Source organism: Haliaeetus albicilla, chromosome 2, assembly GCF_947461875.1.
Source record: "Haliaeetus albicilla chromosome 2, bHalAlb1.1, whole genome shotgun sequence".
In the NCBI taxonomy this organism is placed as follows: Eukaryota; Metazoa; Chordata; class Aves; order Accipitriformes; family Accipitridae; genus Haliaeetus; species Haliaeetus albicilla.
The window spans coordinates 57,877,089-57,891,860 of record NC_091484.1 but is presented as its reverse complement, the minus strand read 5'-3'; the positions used below and the strand labels follow the sequence as shown (position 1 = coordinate 57,891,860).

The 14,772-nt window shown below is 39.6% G+C and overlaps 1 protein-coding gene across 1 annotated transcript in view; it reads left to right on the top strand.

Moving 5' to 3' along the window:
- CUBN (cubilin) overlaps nucleotides 1-14,772 on the top strand; it is a 154,795-nt gene that overhangs the window by 126,659 nt on the left and 13,364 nt on the right. The window contains exons 57-59 of the mRNA XM_069776074.1: nucleotides 6,392-6,592; nucleotides 8,906-9,035; nucleotides 9,980-10,197. Coding sequence (XP_069632175.1) covers nucleotides 6,392-6,592; nucleotides 8,906-9,035; nucleotides 9,980-10,197 — 549 coding nt within the window. The remainder of the gene's footprint in view (nucleotides 1-6,391; nucleotides 6,593-8,905; nucleotides 9,036-9,979; nucleotides 10,198-14,772) is intronic.

The window sequence follows — 14,772 nt, the reverse complement described above, 5'->3', positions numbered from 1 at the left end:
TTGAGTAATTTGTTACTAAGCTGGGGTGTGTAATTTGAATTTTTCTTTGGACCAAACAATAAAGTCAGAAAATATGTTCCTTTTATTTTCCTTTTAAGCTTTCAAACTATTTTAAATTCAAAAGTATTATGGTCCAAACTTAATTTAGGCCCGAGGCAAAGATTTGATTTGTCTATGATTCTATCTATCTGAAACATTTTTTTTCATATCCTAATACAAACCACTACTTTAAGAATTTTTTTTAAATGAACTGTAAACCACAGAAATTACATAATTTCTTCATGTAGAAGACATTATTATTCAGTAGACACGCTAAACATTAGGCTGAATCAGATGATGCCAATTTTTACACCTCTGTGAGTACATTACTGATCTGTATTCTGTCTGTGCATTCAGTTAATTTATAAATGGATTGAAGCTTTTATTATCAAGAAAGTTAAAGCAAAGAGGCAAATGATACAGACATAATAATAAACATAGACCTAAATAACTACTAAAAATATTCTACTTTTTGCAGGGCAATTTGCTCCTTTATTGTTATAGGCTTCCTTAGGCTACACAAACTAAAAGTCCTCAGTCATATGAAAGAAAAGAACTGTGGCTATGACCTAAAGGTCAGCTGGTTATAAAAGAGGAAGTATGACATTCTCCAGCAGCTGATTATTAACATTTTTCACAAAATCTTAAACCACAACCCTGTAGCAAAGAGAAATTGCCTGGGTTTAAGTTGGAAAGAAGATTGAAACCACTATCTTGCAAACTATCACGCAGAAGTGAAAAAGTATTCAGCTGTCCCACTGAATATGTTTAGCACATGTGCCTAAGGGTTTCCCGCGCGAACTCCCTTAGTTCTTTTGCAAAGGCAGGACAATGTTTGACAGCATCTGTTAAAAACATTTCTAGCTATTCCATATGCAAGGAAGCATTGCACCTGCTTAGGCTGTTGCTGAGTATGGCCTTTAAAATTTTAACCGTGCTAGTACAGATGTTCTGGACTGGGTTTTTTAAGTTTAGCTACATGTCCAATTAACATAATTTACTACCTATTTGACCTCTCAAAAGAAATCCAATTATTTTTTCATGGTTGTTTAGTAATGAAATGAAGTATCTAAAGTAATGCCTGTAAGGCATACATATCTCATTGACTTTAACTGGTTGAGATATCTTTTCCAGAAAATTAGAAGGCAGAATGTAATTGGCTACAGTGTAGTGACACATTGGTACAAAATTGAATGACTTCATGGGTTAGTCACAGACCTCTGCTGTAGAGTAGTTATGTTTGCAATTATGATGAGATGCCTATTCTGATTATAAAGAACGACTGCAAATGAGATAGTTAACCCACAGCAGTTATACAATGTCAGTATCTGGAACCAAATGAACAAGAAATGCATATACTAAATATTAAATATATATTAAGCACTAAATATAGCAAGTAACAGAGCAAGAAAGAACTGGAATAAACTGTATTGGTTGATTTTGTGATCAAAATTTAATCTAAATTTGCTGCTTCCTGGTAGGTAGAAAAATTGGTTTTATCTGACTTTGAGCCCCGGAAAATAGACACCTAATTTAGCTTATCATCTAGATTTATCTCCTCCTATAATGCAGTGAAAAAGTGCTTTAAACTCAAAACTAAATATGTTGTACAGGTGGAATGAATTGCCTTCTGAAGGCCTCCCTCACTCTCTTTACCCATTGACTATTACAGGAAGCCATAGACAATAGCTTACACAAGATACTTAAGATTTAGGCAGCAAAACATAGGCAAGATTAAACCTAGGAATGGAGCTTGGCTTAGTCTCTGTGATCTCCTTGCAGCCTGAAGAATGTCTCTTCCTGTGCCAAACTGAATATGGTTACGGAACCTTTCTTTTGATTTGCCTGTTTCATGAAGTTGCATTGGTTGCCACTTGCTTCTTGTAGTACCACCTGCATTGTCATGTTTGGTTATTTTATAAAGAACCAAACAAATGGGGGTGAGATTGTTTTCACAGCCCCACTTCTGCAACAGTGATAAATGTCTTCCATCTGTCATCCTTCCTTGGATCAAAGGTCTACACAAATCTAACCTATTAGAATTAGTAGTAGACTTGCTATCTAAGAAATAATTAATCACATCCATCTTTGTTCATAAGCTTTATTCAGGTGAATGTCCCTACAAATACACCTCTGACAGCTATGGTAGTGTATTATTAAATGACTGTAATACTCTTCAAGTATGAGTATAACATCCAGTAAAGTCTGAGTTCCAAATCATGGAAAATTAGAGCAAATGGATGTGGGCCTTCTGCAATATCTGCTTTTAGAATTCTGTAGTATTTATATTCTGTCCATACAAAACAACTGCATTGTGTTGATACCATGTCGACCTGAAAAATGTTTTAATAGCTTGATTATTTCTCCCCCTTTTTTTTTTTAAACATGCAACTGTAATTTTGCAATCTGGGATAGGGTCACAGCTTCATTTCGGAGTCTTCTCTATCTGCTTTCTCAGTTGTTACTAGGCAATTCAGAAAATAGACAAGTTTTGCAACAGATTATTTTGAAAGAGTATATATATATATATATATATATGAAAGACTTGTAATTCCTTGCTTTCAAAATAGTATCTTGTGCTATGGAGCTGGTTAATATGTTGCACAGGAGTATATATCTGTGTAATACTTTTCCTACATTAGTAATTACTAATTGTATTACCAGTATATATCTGCGTAATATTTCTCCTACATTAGTAATTATTAATTTTATTACCATTTGTACCAGAAGCTACAGCTGTGAACCAAAACCTCATTATTTTAAGTTTTACAAACTTCAAGAAAAAGACAGGTTCTGCATCAATACAAAATGAAACAGAGTCTATGGTTATAAACAGAGAGATAGAAAAAGGACATTGTTATTAGGGATCAGATAGTTAGGGGCCCAAATTCGTTCAAGGTTTTTGTGCAGGCATCATATCAAATCAACAATTTTATGGAGAATAATGAGACTGGACAGAAATTTCTGCTAAATGGAAAGGAAACAACACAAAGGCGTATTTCAAAACGCAAGGTAAGGACAACTGAAGCTCTTATCATGTGAACTTTGGAGGCAGGGGTCAATGTATCAGTGCTGAGCAGTACCAAGAAATAATAGAATACAGATAGATAACAAAAAGCCTTGAAAGCAAACACAGGGAGCAATTCAAAGCAAGAGGGTTATGTTCATAACATCAGGCCAAATAATTGATCCCTCCAGCAGTATTTGGAAGAAATATTGCCAAGGCTAGAGGAACAAATGGTAGAGTATCCATGTTGGAAAAAACACTATTTCTCAGGTGGGAGTCATAGCTATATGGAAAAATAGGAGGGAAATTATCTTAAAAATAATAACTGGAAACACTTGACAATATTTACATCTAGCCTGGATGCGAAGACCTAGAGAGATCCAAACCATAGACACAGACCTAATGAGGGCAGGGAAAATGATGAGGCTGTAAAGAAAGAAGATGCAAGTGAAGACCTGAGAAGGGGAAAAAGCTGTCCTATTGAATGGTTTTGTTGAGAGACAGAAATAAGATTTTAGGCTGAACAGATAGAGGCCTGGAGGAGGGAAGCAGACTTATGGGGTCATCAGCATAGAGATAGTAGTTGCATCTGTCCTTGCAAATGAGATTATACAGAGCTAATGTGGAGATAAAGAGAGAAAGACAGGAGAGGAGATGTCTCACTGAATACTCATGGATGAATCAGAAGAGAGACTACAGTAATACCAGAAGGATGAGCAAAAGCTTTTAGTAGAGAAGGTTCTAGGAAGAAAAACAGTGCTAGCTATGTGGAAAGTGACTGTCAGCTCAAAGAGGATGTGGGTCTGACATCTGGCTATGAAAGATCTCTGGAGACTTGTGAAAGCTGTTCCATTGTAGTCCAAGGGACAGAAATTGGTCTAGAAAAGATCTAAGATGATAGAATTAGAGGAAATAAATCACAGAGAAGAATCTCTGATGATGTGCTGAGTATGTGTAGAGGCTGGAAGTATGACATGAGGAGATAGAATAGAGGAATCTGAGGCTGGGGATTATTTACAGAATAATGCATTTAGTATGGTGAGAAATTAAGGAAAAGTGTGAACAAGAGAATGAGTTACAGGATAGAGATCAAACAACCATCAGTCCTGCCAGGATTCATGAGTCATAAATTATATCTGCCCAAACAATGAGGATTCAAAGCTAGAAATTAAGCTTTTTGCTCACAGTCCTATGTCAACCATCTTATTCTTTCCAGTGCAGCAGTTTGAAACGACTTGTGACAGGTATTGTGGACCTTTGCTTTGCTGAGAAATCCGTTTCACTTCACGCCTTTCTCCAAAGTCTTTTCAGAAAAAGACCTGAGTTGCTTTCTCAAATCGGTTCCATTCTGAAATTGCACTTGTCTCCATTTCTTTTTTTTTCTATTTCTTTTTATTTTAAAATTGATTGGTTTTTTACTTGCATCACATTATCAAGTATTCTCATAATAGGGTAGGACATGAAGAATATTTTTAATTAATTATTTTATTAACATTGTAATCAGCTATCTGATGTGGCTGGTTGTTTTCAGCTTAGTTACTCGTATTAGAGTCAGACAAGCACCGTATTTCCCTATTGGCATAATTGTAAAGCATGTTAGAATACATTGTCTTCATTGAGAGAGAAGGAATTTTTAAATTAAAGCTCCAGAGAGGATCTAAAATATATCTGACTGCTGGGATCACTCTGTTGCTCTTGTGAAACAGAATTATCACTCCATTCTATTTGTCATCCTGTTCAATACAAGTTATCCTGTTTCCTATAACACTAGGAAGCAGCTTGTTTTGACTGGACAATCTGCAGGAATCACTTTGCTGCCAACAGTAGGTTCAGTGTCTCTCCTGTTAAATTTAGGTAATTCCCTATTAATCCTTTGCAGTTTAAGTAACTGCCCCAGTGTTGCTAACAGATTGCTAAACATGATAACTTAACTTAATAAACGTGACACCCCAGCTTCCATTATGCTTCTAAATGATGATGAAGAAGACAAAGAAAACATCAAGTTGTTCTATAAGCATAACAAATAATGAAGCTCATTTTTCAGTAGATGTATGCTGTATTTTTCACTGACAGCGTTAATCCAGCTTTCCTGCATAGCCCATGGGGCTTCCTTCTTGCTCCCACATGATAGAAAACCTCTCTAGCTCCCACCATACCTCCCTTGGTGGTACCACCCTGGGTGCCACCAACCTCTCCCCATGGTTATGGCTCCCAGCTGGGCAGGGAGGTGGTGACATGGCTCTGAGCTCCCAGGGCCCCGTGGCTGGTGCTCAGCAGGTCTCTGCCCGCACTCACCGCCCTTACACTGAAAGCACAGCTTGTCCTTTGGGGACATTCCTCTGGCACTTGTAACTCAGCTACTGACCTTCATGAAATTTATATGAACTTAATACATTTGAGACCTCTCGCCTCAGTTGAATCTGGTTGCAAATGGTGAGGTCACTAGAAAGTCAGGAAGGTAGGGCAGGGAGTCAGAGAGTATGGCTCATTCCTCCAGAAATCTAACTGCAAAGGAGAAAATAAATACCAAGGGGAAACACCAATGGAATGCTACATTCCTCATTTCTGTGTTTCTTGGTGCTTTTGAATGGGCAGCTTTTCACTCACCCTAATATCAGCACCAATTTGCCCCCTAAAGCAGATTGCTCTTGAAAATAGTTGGGTTTTTTCCTATTGCTCAGTCATCTCCAAATCTCCACTGACTGCCACAGTTGCAGCACTTCACTGGCAAAACGCAAGATTAAATTTACATTTTTTTGTCTTCTGAGTCAAGCTGAAGAATCTGGGTTTAGGTACTCCAAAGTTTGAGGGAATTCAGAGAGAAAGAAGTCAGCTCTGAAACATGTTAGTATATGGACTTTTTTTTCATTTTCCCAAATTCTCACTCTTAATGATTTAAAATTCCCTGCACTGAGTGCTGACTTCTACATTAGGGGAAAGAAATACTAGGCAGTTGGTTGCCTGTAACAAAAGGCGCATTGCTTTGATGCGCAGAGGAGATCCATGCTTTTGTTAGGTCCTCTCATCTCCTCATAGATGGTATTCACTCAAATATGAACTCCCACAAACTCAAGGGGCCTGGAGCCTTTTCCAGATGATAGGATGTATTGAATGAGACCAGTCTGATGTCTTATATATGAGGTGTCTTCACCTTTTTCTGCCTCAGTTTTTCTGCATTTTAAAAATTGACATTTGCTTCCTCAGCAAGCAAATGAGATCCCAGATCCTGGAATGGAAAGTAATATAAAATTTAATTCTTATTCTGTGTGACACCTATATACTTACAGCTCAGTATATCACATGGAAAATATGCTACTAACACTTCTGCATTATATGTCCGCGCAGCCCCAGCACTCTTGAGCAGAATTTGTCTTTATGATGGAATAAGCATCTTCAGTGGGACGAGGGTTACCCCACATCCTCTCATCACGCTCTGTGGTAATGAGCTCCCTGCCCCAGTCAGTGTCTTTGGACCTATGCTGCTCAACTTCTACACCGATTCCCACATTGCAGGCTTTGGATTCCAGGCAAGATACAGAGCAATTGGTGAGTAGCCACTGTCCTATGCTTTAGGCAGTGGAAATATTCCTGCTGGATAATGGTTCAGCATAGGAAATACTGTACCTCACATTGGGAATATCTTAGATGGATGTAGATGGTTCATATTCCCTCTTCACTTGCCCGGAGGAGCTCTCAGGACCCAGACATGGGACTGTTTGGTGCATGTAGTCACTGACTGATGTGTTATCTCATTTCAAGACACTACAACAGACCAAGTCAGAAACTGAAACACTTTTCTTTTGCTGTAGAAAAGAAATGCAACCCATTTTGGCAGGTTTTTTTTGTTGTTTGGGTTTTCTTTGGGTTTTCTTTGGGTTTTGTTTCTTTTTTTTAAAATAATGTTTAAGGAGAAACATCACCAGTTTATTTAACTGAGTTAATGTAAAAGATTTTGTCACATACAGGAGAATGGTCTGATTCTTAGTTATACTAAAACTATGTTATACAACACGGGAAGCAGAACAGGATCTTAAATGTATCCACCTATATGCCTCCATTTGATGACCCTTTTGCAGTGCCAGGTATTAATGTAAATAAAAATTGGGATCTAGGTATACTTTTCTTTTTTAATAAATATTTCCACCAAAACTTTTTGTCATTCACATGAGATCTCTTTTGTTTAAAAGAGTAAATATGTATTAAAAAAAGAAGTTTCCACCTGAGTTTAGAATTTGTATCTGCAAATATAAATATCCCAAAAGATTAATTTTATTTTCAAAATCAATTTTAGTATTTTCTAGGTTTAACTTATAGAGACAGTACTTTGATTTTTGAAAGCTATTTCATTTTCTAACTGCAGAGAGAAGTGTGAGTTCTTAACTTTGGTATTTCCCTTAATATATTCCTCATGTTCAAAGCCACAGCAAAAAGCATAAGGCTAAATTCTTTATGTAAAATGAATGGCCTGATACAGATAAGACAAAGGCAATGGCATCGAGAAATGACACTGTGCAGTTACTCATGGAAAAGACCTTCATAACTCACTCAAGTCAGTTGCTGCTATCTGACTTGTGACTTCTGACATTTGAGAAAGATGACTGCAGCCTTATTAGATTGTTGCTGTACACAAAGCAGATTCTAGCAATTAACATTCCTCTTCCCTCTAGTTGTATTGTTTGATGGAAAAAAAAGAGAAAAAGGCTTCCCCCTCCTATTGTAGAATAATGCTCATTCTTTATCCTCTGCCTCCCGTCCTTTATCTGCCAGTGCTCCAGGCTGCCAGCTGAGGAGCCAGGGACTCTGTGTCCAGCAGCACCCTGTGTGGGACTGCCTTTGGTTAAGGTGCTGGCCTTGGCAATGGCATGTCCTTTAAAGCATGAAAAGTTCTGTGTGGCTTTGAGCTATTTATCAACAGGACGCAGGGAAACGTTTTTTTGCCAAGTTAAGATTATAAAATAAAGGCTGAAGCTAACAATGGAGTTGGTTTTATAATCGTTTCTGTTCCCGCAAGCACTGAAACTGGGAACAAACATTAGCCACATCCTGGCCTCCCCAGCATCCATGGTGTGAAACCCTGAAGAGCCAAGCAGTGCCTTTAGTTCACAGCTGCAGAGTTTAACTTGCTCCTCAGCCGGAGAGCAAGTACGCTGTCCTCCAACTCAGCCCCCCCCACTGCTGGCAAGTCCCAGCACAAGGTGAACAAGCTGAACTGGGGAACAGTCCCCATGGTTAGTGACACCTGGGGACTCTTCTCTGCCTTTCTGCACAGAACAAATGCTACAGTAATGTCCCAGCCCAGCCAGAAGGTGGAGAGATGATGACCTTCTGTGTACAGTTATTCCAGAAAAGTCAGGGGCAGGGCTATGTGTGCAATTGTAGCTGCTTTTGTGTCAGTGCCAAACTTCGAGAGGCTTCCATGGGGCCAGGGTTTGGGTGAGGGAATGTCTTTGCCTACATATCAGCCAGGTTTCTCTTGGCAAGCTAGAACGGGTGCAGAGCTACTCCACACACACCTCACTTATGCTGCTGCGTGGTGCACCCACCCCATCCCACTGCTCCCTGGTCCTACTGCAGCACACTTGAAATCAGGCTCAGCCTTTTACTGCACAAACATGGAGCCATTGCCATTTGGTATGGACTAGTAACAACCTGTTACTTCGATATTGTGTAGCCTTCCAGTGCAGAGCACAACCTGATAGACATCTCCACATTTAACAGTTCTAGGCATGACAGTGAGGACTGCTCCTAATTTATCAAGGGCTTCTCTTTCCTTATGGCTGAACTCCTGCAAGAAATATGAAGATTAGGACCAAGCTAGTATTCAGACACTAATCACTCTTTTTTCTGTTTCCCCTACAGCTTGTGGTGGCATTTTCAATGGCTCTGTTGGTGTTATTAGCAGTCCAGCCCATTCAGTTCTTGATTATCACAACAACATGAACTGCTCATACTACATCACAGTTGGATACGGCAAAGTAGTGGCGCTCAAGTATGTAATCCAAGTTCACCTTGTCATCAAGGGGACAGAGGGGTCTCTGATTCCACTTAAAGACAGCAATTATTGACAATTTTCTCTCTGTCTTTCCTTTTCCAAGGGGAAAGCTGAACTAAAATGAGAAATGGCTACTGAAGCCATCAACCTCAGGCTCCCTTACGTCTTCCTCTGTAACTTGTTATGTGCAAAACATCACCACAATTTTAACTTCCCACTTTGGTTACCAAGAGGACTAAGAAATTGTAAAAATGCAGCTCATGCTTTCAGTTAAATGCCGTCAGCCTTTGAGGAGTTATGAGACTCCTGTGAGTTGATATAAGAAAAAAAAGAATTCTTTTAGAATTAGAATTTAGAATTGGAATCACTTTACAGCCCAAGTAATAATACCCACCCAGAAAGAATATACTTCTGAGTGCGTGCTGTCTTGCCTAAAAGAGGGATATGGCTGCTGCAAAACTTCGCCACTGAGAAATTAAAAGATGGACACATTCTTCTGTAACATATATGCTGATTGTGAATTAAAAGAACATTTCCCAACTAAGCAGAAGACCCAGCTGGTCTGCACTCTGAGCTTGCATTTTATACGCCCCTCATGTGCCCAAGGAAATTGCAGGCTGAGCAATTTGCAGAAGTGAGAGAGGGTATGTTTGCACAGGGGAGATCTGCTGCTTCACAGAAAGCTGAGGTGTGCTGACAGCTTGCCTTGCAAGTGGCCCAGCAGGTGAGGGTCACTATTTCTTTGAGGCTGGTTGGCTGGAGTGTTTTGCCATGCAGTTAATAGTTCTGCTTGCTTGTACCTTGAAATGTTTTGTGGTATCTGTCTGTGTATGGCTTTGGCTATTGCTATTACTTGGACCTTTCCTTAAGCACTAAAAACACACATAACACAGGAATAGAAATGAAAGTGTGATACCTAAAGCTCCATGTGTATTTTACAGATTCAACAGCTTCCAGCTTGAAATATCTCCCTCCTGCTACAAAGATTATGTGGCTGTATATGATGGCTCAGACACCCATGCTCCTCTCCTTGGGAAATTCTGTGGCTCAGAACTGCCTCCGAATATTAAGAGCTCCAGTAATAACTTGTTCCTGGTGTTTAACACTGACTTCTTTGGAGCAGGCAGGGGATGGAAAGCATCTTTCAGGGAGACCTTAGGTAAGATTATTATCAGACTCGTAACCCCAAGAATCTGCTGGTAAGTAATTTCCTTTGGTGAGGAGTGGTTACGGTCTCACTCACTAGGGGTGCTGGAAGCAGGAAAATGTTTCTGATTTTGTCAAAATTGAGTGAACTAAGGTAAATACTAGGCTTATAGAATCCCTGCATTCCAGCTCTGATTCTGAACAGATTCCTTTTATTCTTTGCTAATCTTTCCCTGCCTCTCTGAAACGCACAGGCATTTCTTGGGTGACTGAAGACCTAGCGGCACGCAAAGGCCTCTCTTTTGAAGGAAATCTGGCAATACCCGAGAACTCTTTCTTTTGTAGTCAAGGGTTGGTGGTGCCCTAAAGATGCCTCCTTTCCATCCATCCTCCATTTCCATTTTCTTGCAGTTCACTGCTCACTTTTTTAAAAACTAAAGTGTTAAGACCAGTTAAGACTGGCGTTCCCCCCAGGTACCATTGTGCTGATCTCTGCTGATTTTGTGGATCAGTCTGGTTAACTGGCCATAACATAAATGGGATCATAGTGAGAAGGCACTGGATGTTAAATGTTTTGATGGACACAAGAGTCAGGGGCAAAACTTGATTATTGCCTTAAAAAAAGGTTTAAGCCCAGTAGTCTATTTTTAAGCTCAAGGTGTAAAAGGAATTTTTTACCTTCTTGTAACATCTGAATTGTTTAGAAATGACAAGCAACAAATTATTACATGTAAATTGATTTCATGTCATTGCTACTAGTTTCCCGGGTAATTAACTCAATGGTTTTTGTGATCTAGAAAGAAGTAATTGTCTAGTCTACAAGGCTGGTACTCAGACCGTTCAGAATGAAAGGCCTTTGTGGCAGAACAAACATAGCCTTCTGCTGAGTCATTGAATCCCCTCCCAACCCCTAGCCAGGGACTTTCTCATTTGATACAGTCTGAGAAAGTATTTACAGATAAGGAAAATAACTGGTTCTACAGGCTTTGCCAAGAAAAACATTCCCACAGAACCTCATGGTCATCACTATTATTAACTCTTCCTTTGCTTCACTCTAAGTAATTGCTACAAGAATCTTTAAGACCACTTTTGTGGACTGTTATTTCAAGTAACATAATGTTTCTTCACATGCTGCTGTCTTGAAAGCATTAGGTATCTGTTGTCAGAGATCCCCCACAGCTGGGGTTCATGCTTCCAGGGTGAGATCATCAGGAACTCCCCAAGCTCTTGCTCTTCTTGTTGGCATATAGTCAATTTTTTTTAGCCACTGACTTTAGATTTATTTGTGCAACTTGCCAGAGATTCTGCTTAAGCACACAACAGAACACAAGCCAAGCTCTTCAAGTCAGTACCATGCCTGATAATTTCCTAGAGTGAGGAGAAGCCTTTTATGAATAAACTTTGACATCTATTAGGCTAAGTTTTGGAGGCACATTTCTGCAGGATCCCAAGGAAAGGGAGGTTGTCATGTTGCAGGAGTTACTGAGGAGCAATGGATTTGCAAGTTGGAAAAGATGGCCATGCAGAGATATGGGTTGTGTGACGAAGAGCCCATGGTGGTGAGATGCTTAATGGTAGGTCTTCTTTCTCCACTGTGGGAAGCAATCCACAAGGACTAAACCACATAGTCCTTAGGAAGGATCCTGACAGCCCCATGCTAGTACAAAATGGCCAAAAAGTAGAAAACTATGTTATAAAAGGAAAACATGAGTCACATTCCTATAAACGTTCCCAGTTTGACTTGTCTAAAAAATAGAGCCAGGAAAATCTGTGACACGTCTTTGTACTATGAGGTCTGAGATTCTGCTTCAAATGAAAGAGAATAAAACCATGAAGATCTAAAAGCCTGTTATTCTAAAAGGTGCTTTAGAGAAGCTCCCTCATGTCTGTCAAAAGATAAACCCCATGTGGTTTTGTAAGAGTCCAAATGCAATCAGATGACAATTAATAATGATAAATCTCTTATAAGGAAGATGGTATCTGTAGAGAAACAAGAAGCCTCATTCTCTGTTGGATGGCAATGAGCGCATTATTCTGTAGTTACCCTGGGGAAGCACAACTGATAACGTGATTATTGCTCTTTATTTAATGTTGTGAGTGACCCTGATTATGTATCTGAAAGAAGCAAGCAGAAACAGTACACTTGTTTGTAGCAAACTACACTATTTCTTTTCCTTGTAAGCTCTTACAATTTCTTTCCTGATCAGGCTTCTCTCAGGGGTACAGCCAAAATCCAACATTATCTATTCTTTCTCTCTTGTGAATTTTATTAGTAGGGAGTCCATCTGATAACCATTGTGATGGAAGGAAAGAGAGAAGATGAAGTAGGAAACTCACAGAAGCCTAGCAAGACCGACAGTAACCAGGCATTCCAAGAGTTAAACCCTGAAATTTCTGTAGAAAAACATGCTCTGTTTTAATTAAAACAATTTGTTTGCATCACTGATCCTGCACCCACTAGAATATTGAACGTTCCCCCACTAGTCAGAAAAGGGAGACTAACAGGAAGTATGAAATAGTATTAATTTGGCAGCACAGCAACATCTCACCTTTTTTGTCAAATGTCTTTTCTTTCACCTTGCTACTCCACACGCTGTGCATTAGATTGTTAAGTGCACATTTCACAACCAGCATTCTTTGTCACAACCAACTCTGTGATATGGTGCATTTGAGGCAGGGGAACATATGGCCCTTGTTGGTGGAGTTTGGTGGGTTTATAATTTCACTATCTCTGCTGCTAAATTTGGCACTTACTAGCCTTATCTTTGGAATCACTGGATGTGCTCTCAGGCTGAGCTGGTGAACTGGGGTGACTGGAAGATCCCAGCCTGCTGCAAGTGTTAGATTTGTGGAAAGACAGACGACTCTTACTTTAGTAACCACTGACCTTTTTTCTGCCTTTGTTTTCAGTCTGTAAAATGAGATTATACCTCCCTTCCACAGTGAGCGTGTGTTCCTCTAGGCAATAATAAAAGGATGAGAAGAGATAAATCAATACCAGCTTAAGGCATTTGGTTACATGAGATCTCTGTGAAGGAACGAAAGCTAAGATCTCTCCCCAAAGAATAAGGTCTGCGTGTACTGAGCTTGTGACTCGGCCAAAGATCTCCTGATTATCTCTCCAGCTCTAAGGGGAGACCTGAGCTTTTCCGCTGACCCTGGCTGGCAGGGACGGAGCCTGCACATACCTCTGCCATTCCTGCTGTAATAGCAGGCACTTTGTACTTTGGTGATAAATGGAGCTTCTGCCTATTCCCATCCAGCAGTGGGGTGACCCTCTCACCCCAATTTGTGATCCCTCTGAGGCTTATGATACAAAGGCTGAGAAGATATATAAGGGTTTGGGGTTTTTTCTTGTTTTTAAAGAGTCAGCAACCCCTGTCGGGAGATGTAGCTGTGACCTTATTAACAGCACATCATTTCTCCTTGGCAGCTCTCTGTGCTCGCGTACATAGCTCCATTGTCTCAGTAATGAAAAACATATCACATTCTAAACCATTGGAGAAGGATCTAGGGGTTTTCTGAAAGGCAGGTCTGCTCATGGGGGCTGTCTGAGGAAGCCATATGAATTTACAAGAAGCAAAGTGTTACACATGGTTAGGTAAGTGGGTTGAGTCAGAAAGCTCTTCCTGAGCTGTCTTCACACAATACAGGCAAAACCGAAATGGAGTTGGGACACTGGGGAAGGTAGGATGGAGGAGGGCAGGAAGATTTCCTGCTTTTTCTCTACAGCTCTAAATGCTGCTTGACTTCAAGCTGTAGCCAGCTCTTTCCCCTCCCCTTTTTTATACTATCGCTTGTGAACATGCAGGAGAAATTCACATTTATACTTTGTTAAAGAGCAGTATGGTGTACTGCATTAATACCAATGTCATCCCTTGTTTGCATTACCTTGGGGTACCTTGGCCATGATTCCACTGTGCTAGGGACTGCATGGGCAGAATAAAGCAACAATCTGCTGTCACAAAGAGATTTTAGTTTAAACACAGGACAAGGAAAACCAGATGGATATAGACAGGCAAGAAGAATAGGGTGGCAACAATGAGAAAACTAATGTTGTAGGCTCTAAGGCAGAAGAAATGCCTCCAAAACCTTTGGCAACCATTAGGCTGTTGGAATGTGAAGTCCTCAAACACCCTGTCCTTTGCATTGTCCTGAGTTTTCCCAGTTTTTCCCTCAAGGATCCCTCTGTCCTTTTTATTTGAATGAACATTTCTATTGAATGAATATTAATCATTTTACACAGGAAAAAAAAATTAAGCGAGTAGAGTTTAGAAGAAAAATAGCTGGAAAAATGAATCTTCTGTGATATCCCAGAAAAATGCATTAATAGGTAATTGACATAAATAATCTAGTATGCATATAATAGAAATAGATGATAATCTATATGCTTTTCTTTCTGACAAAATTATCTGTAACTTACCTGATAAATCACTCGGAGGTATCTTGTCTTCCCTATTAGCTGGATATTGAATTACTTGTTTCCTGTTTGGAATACAGTACACTAAGTGTCTATCACTAATGGATTTACTGTTATGCTCTCCCCTAATGAAATTAAAGTGTACTATTAAAAAATGGATCCAGTAGA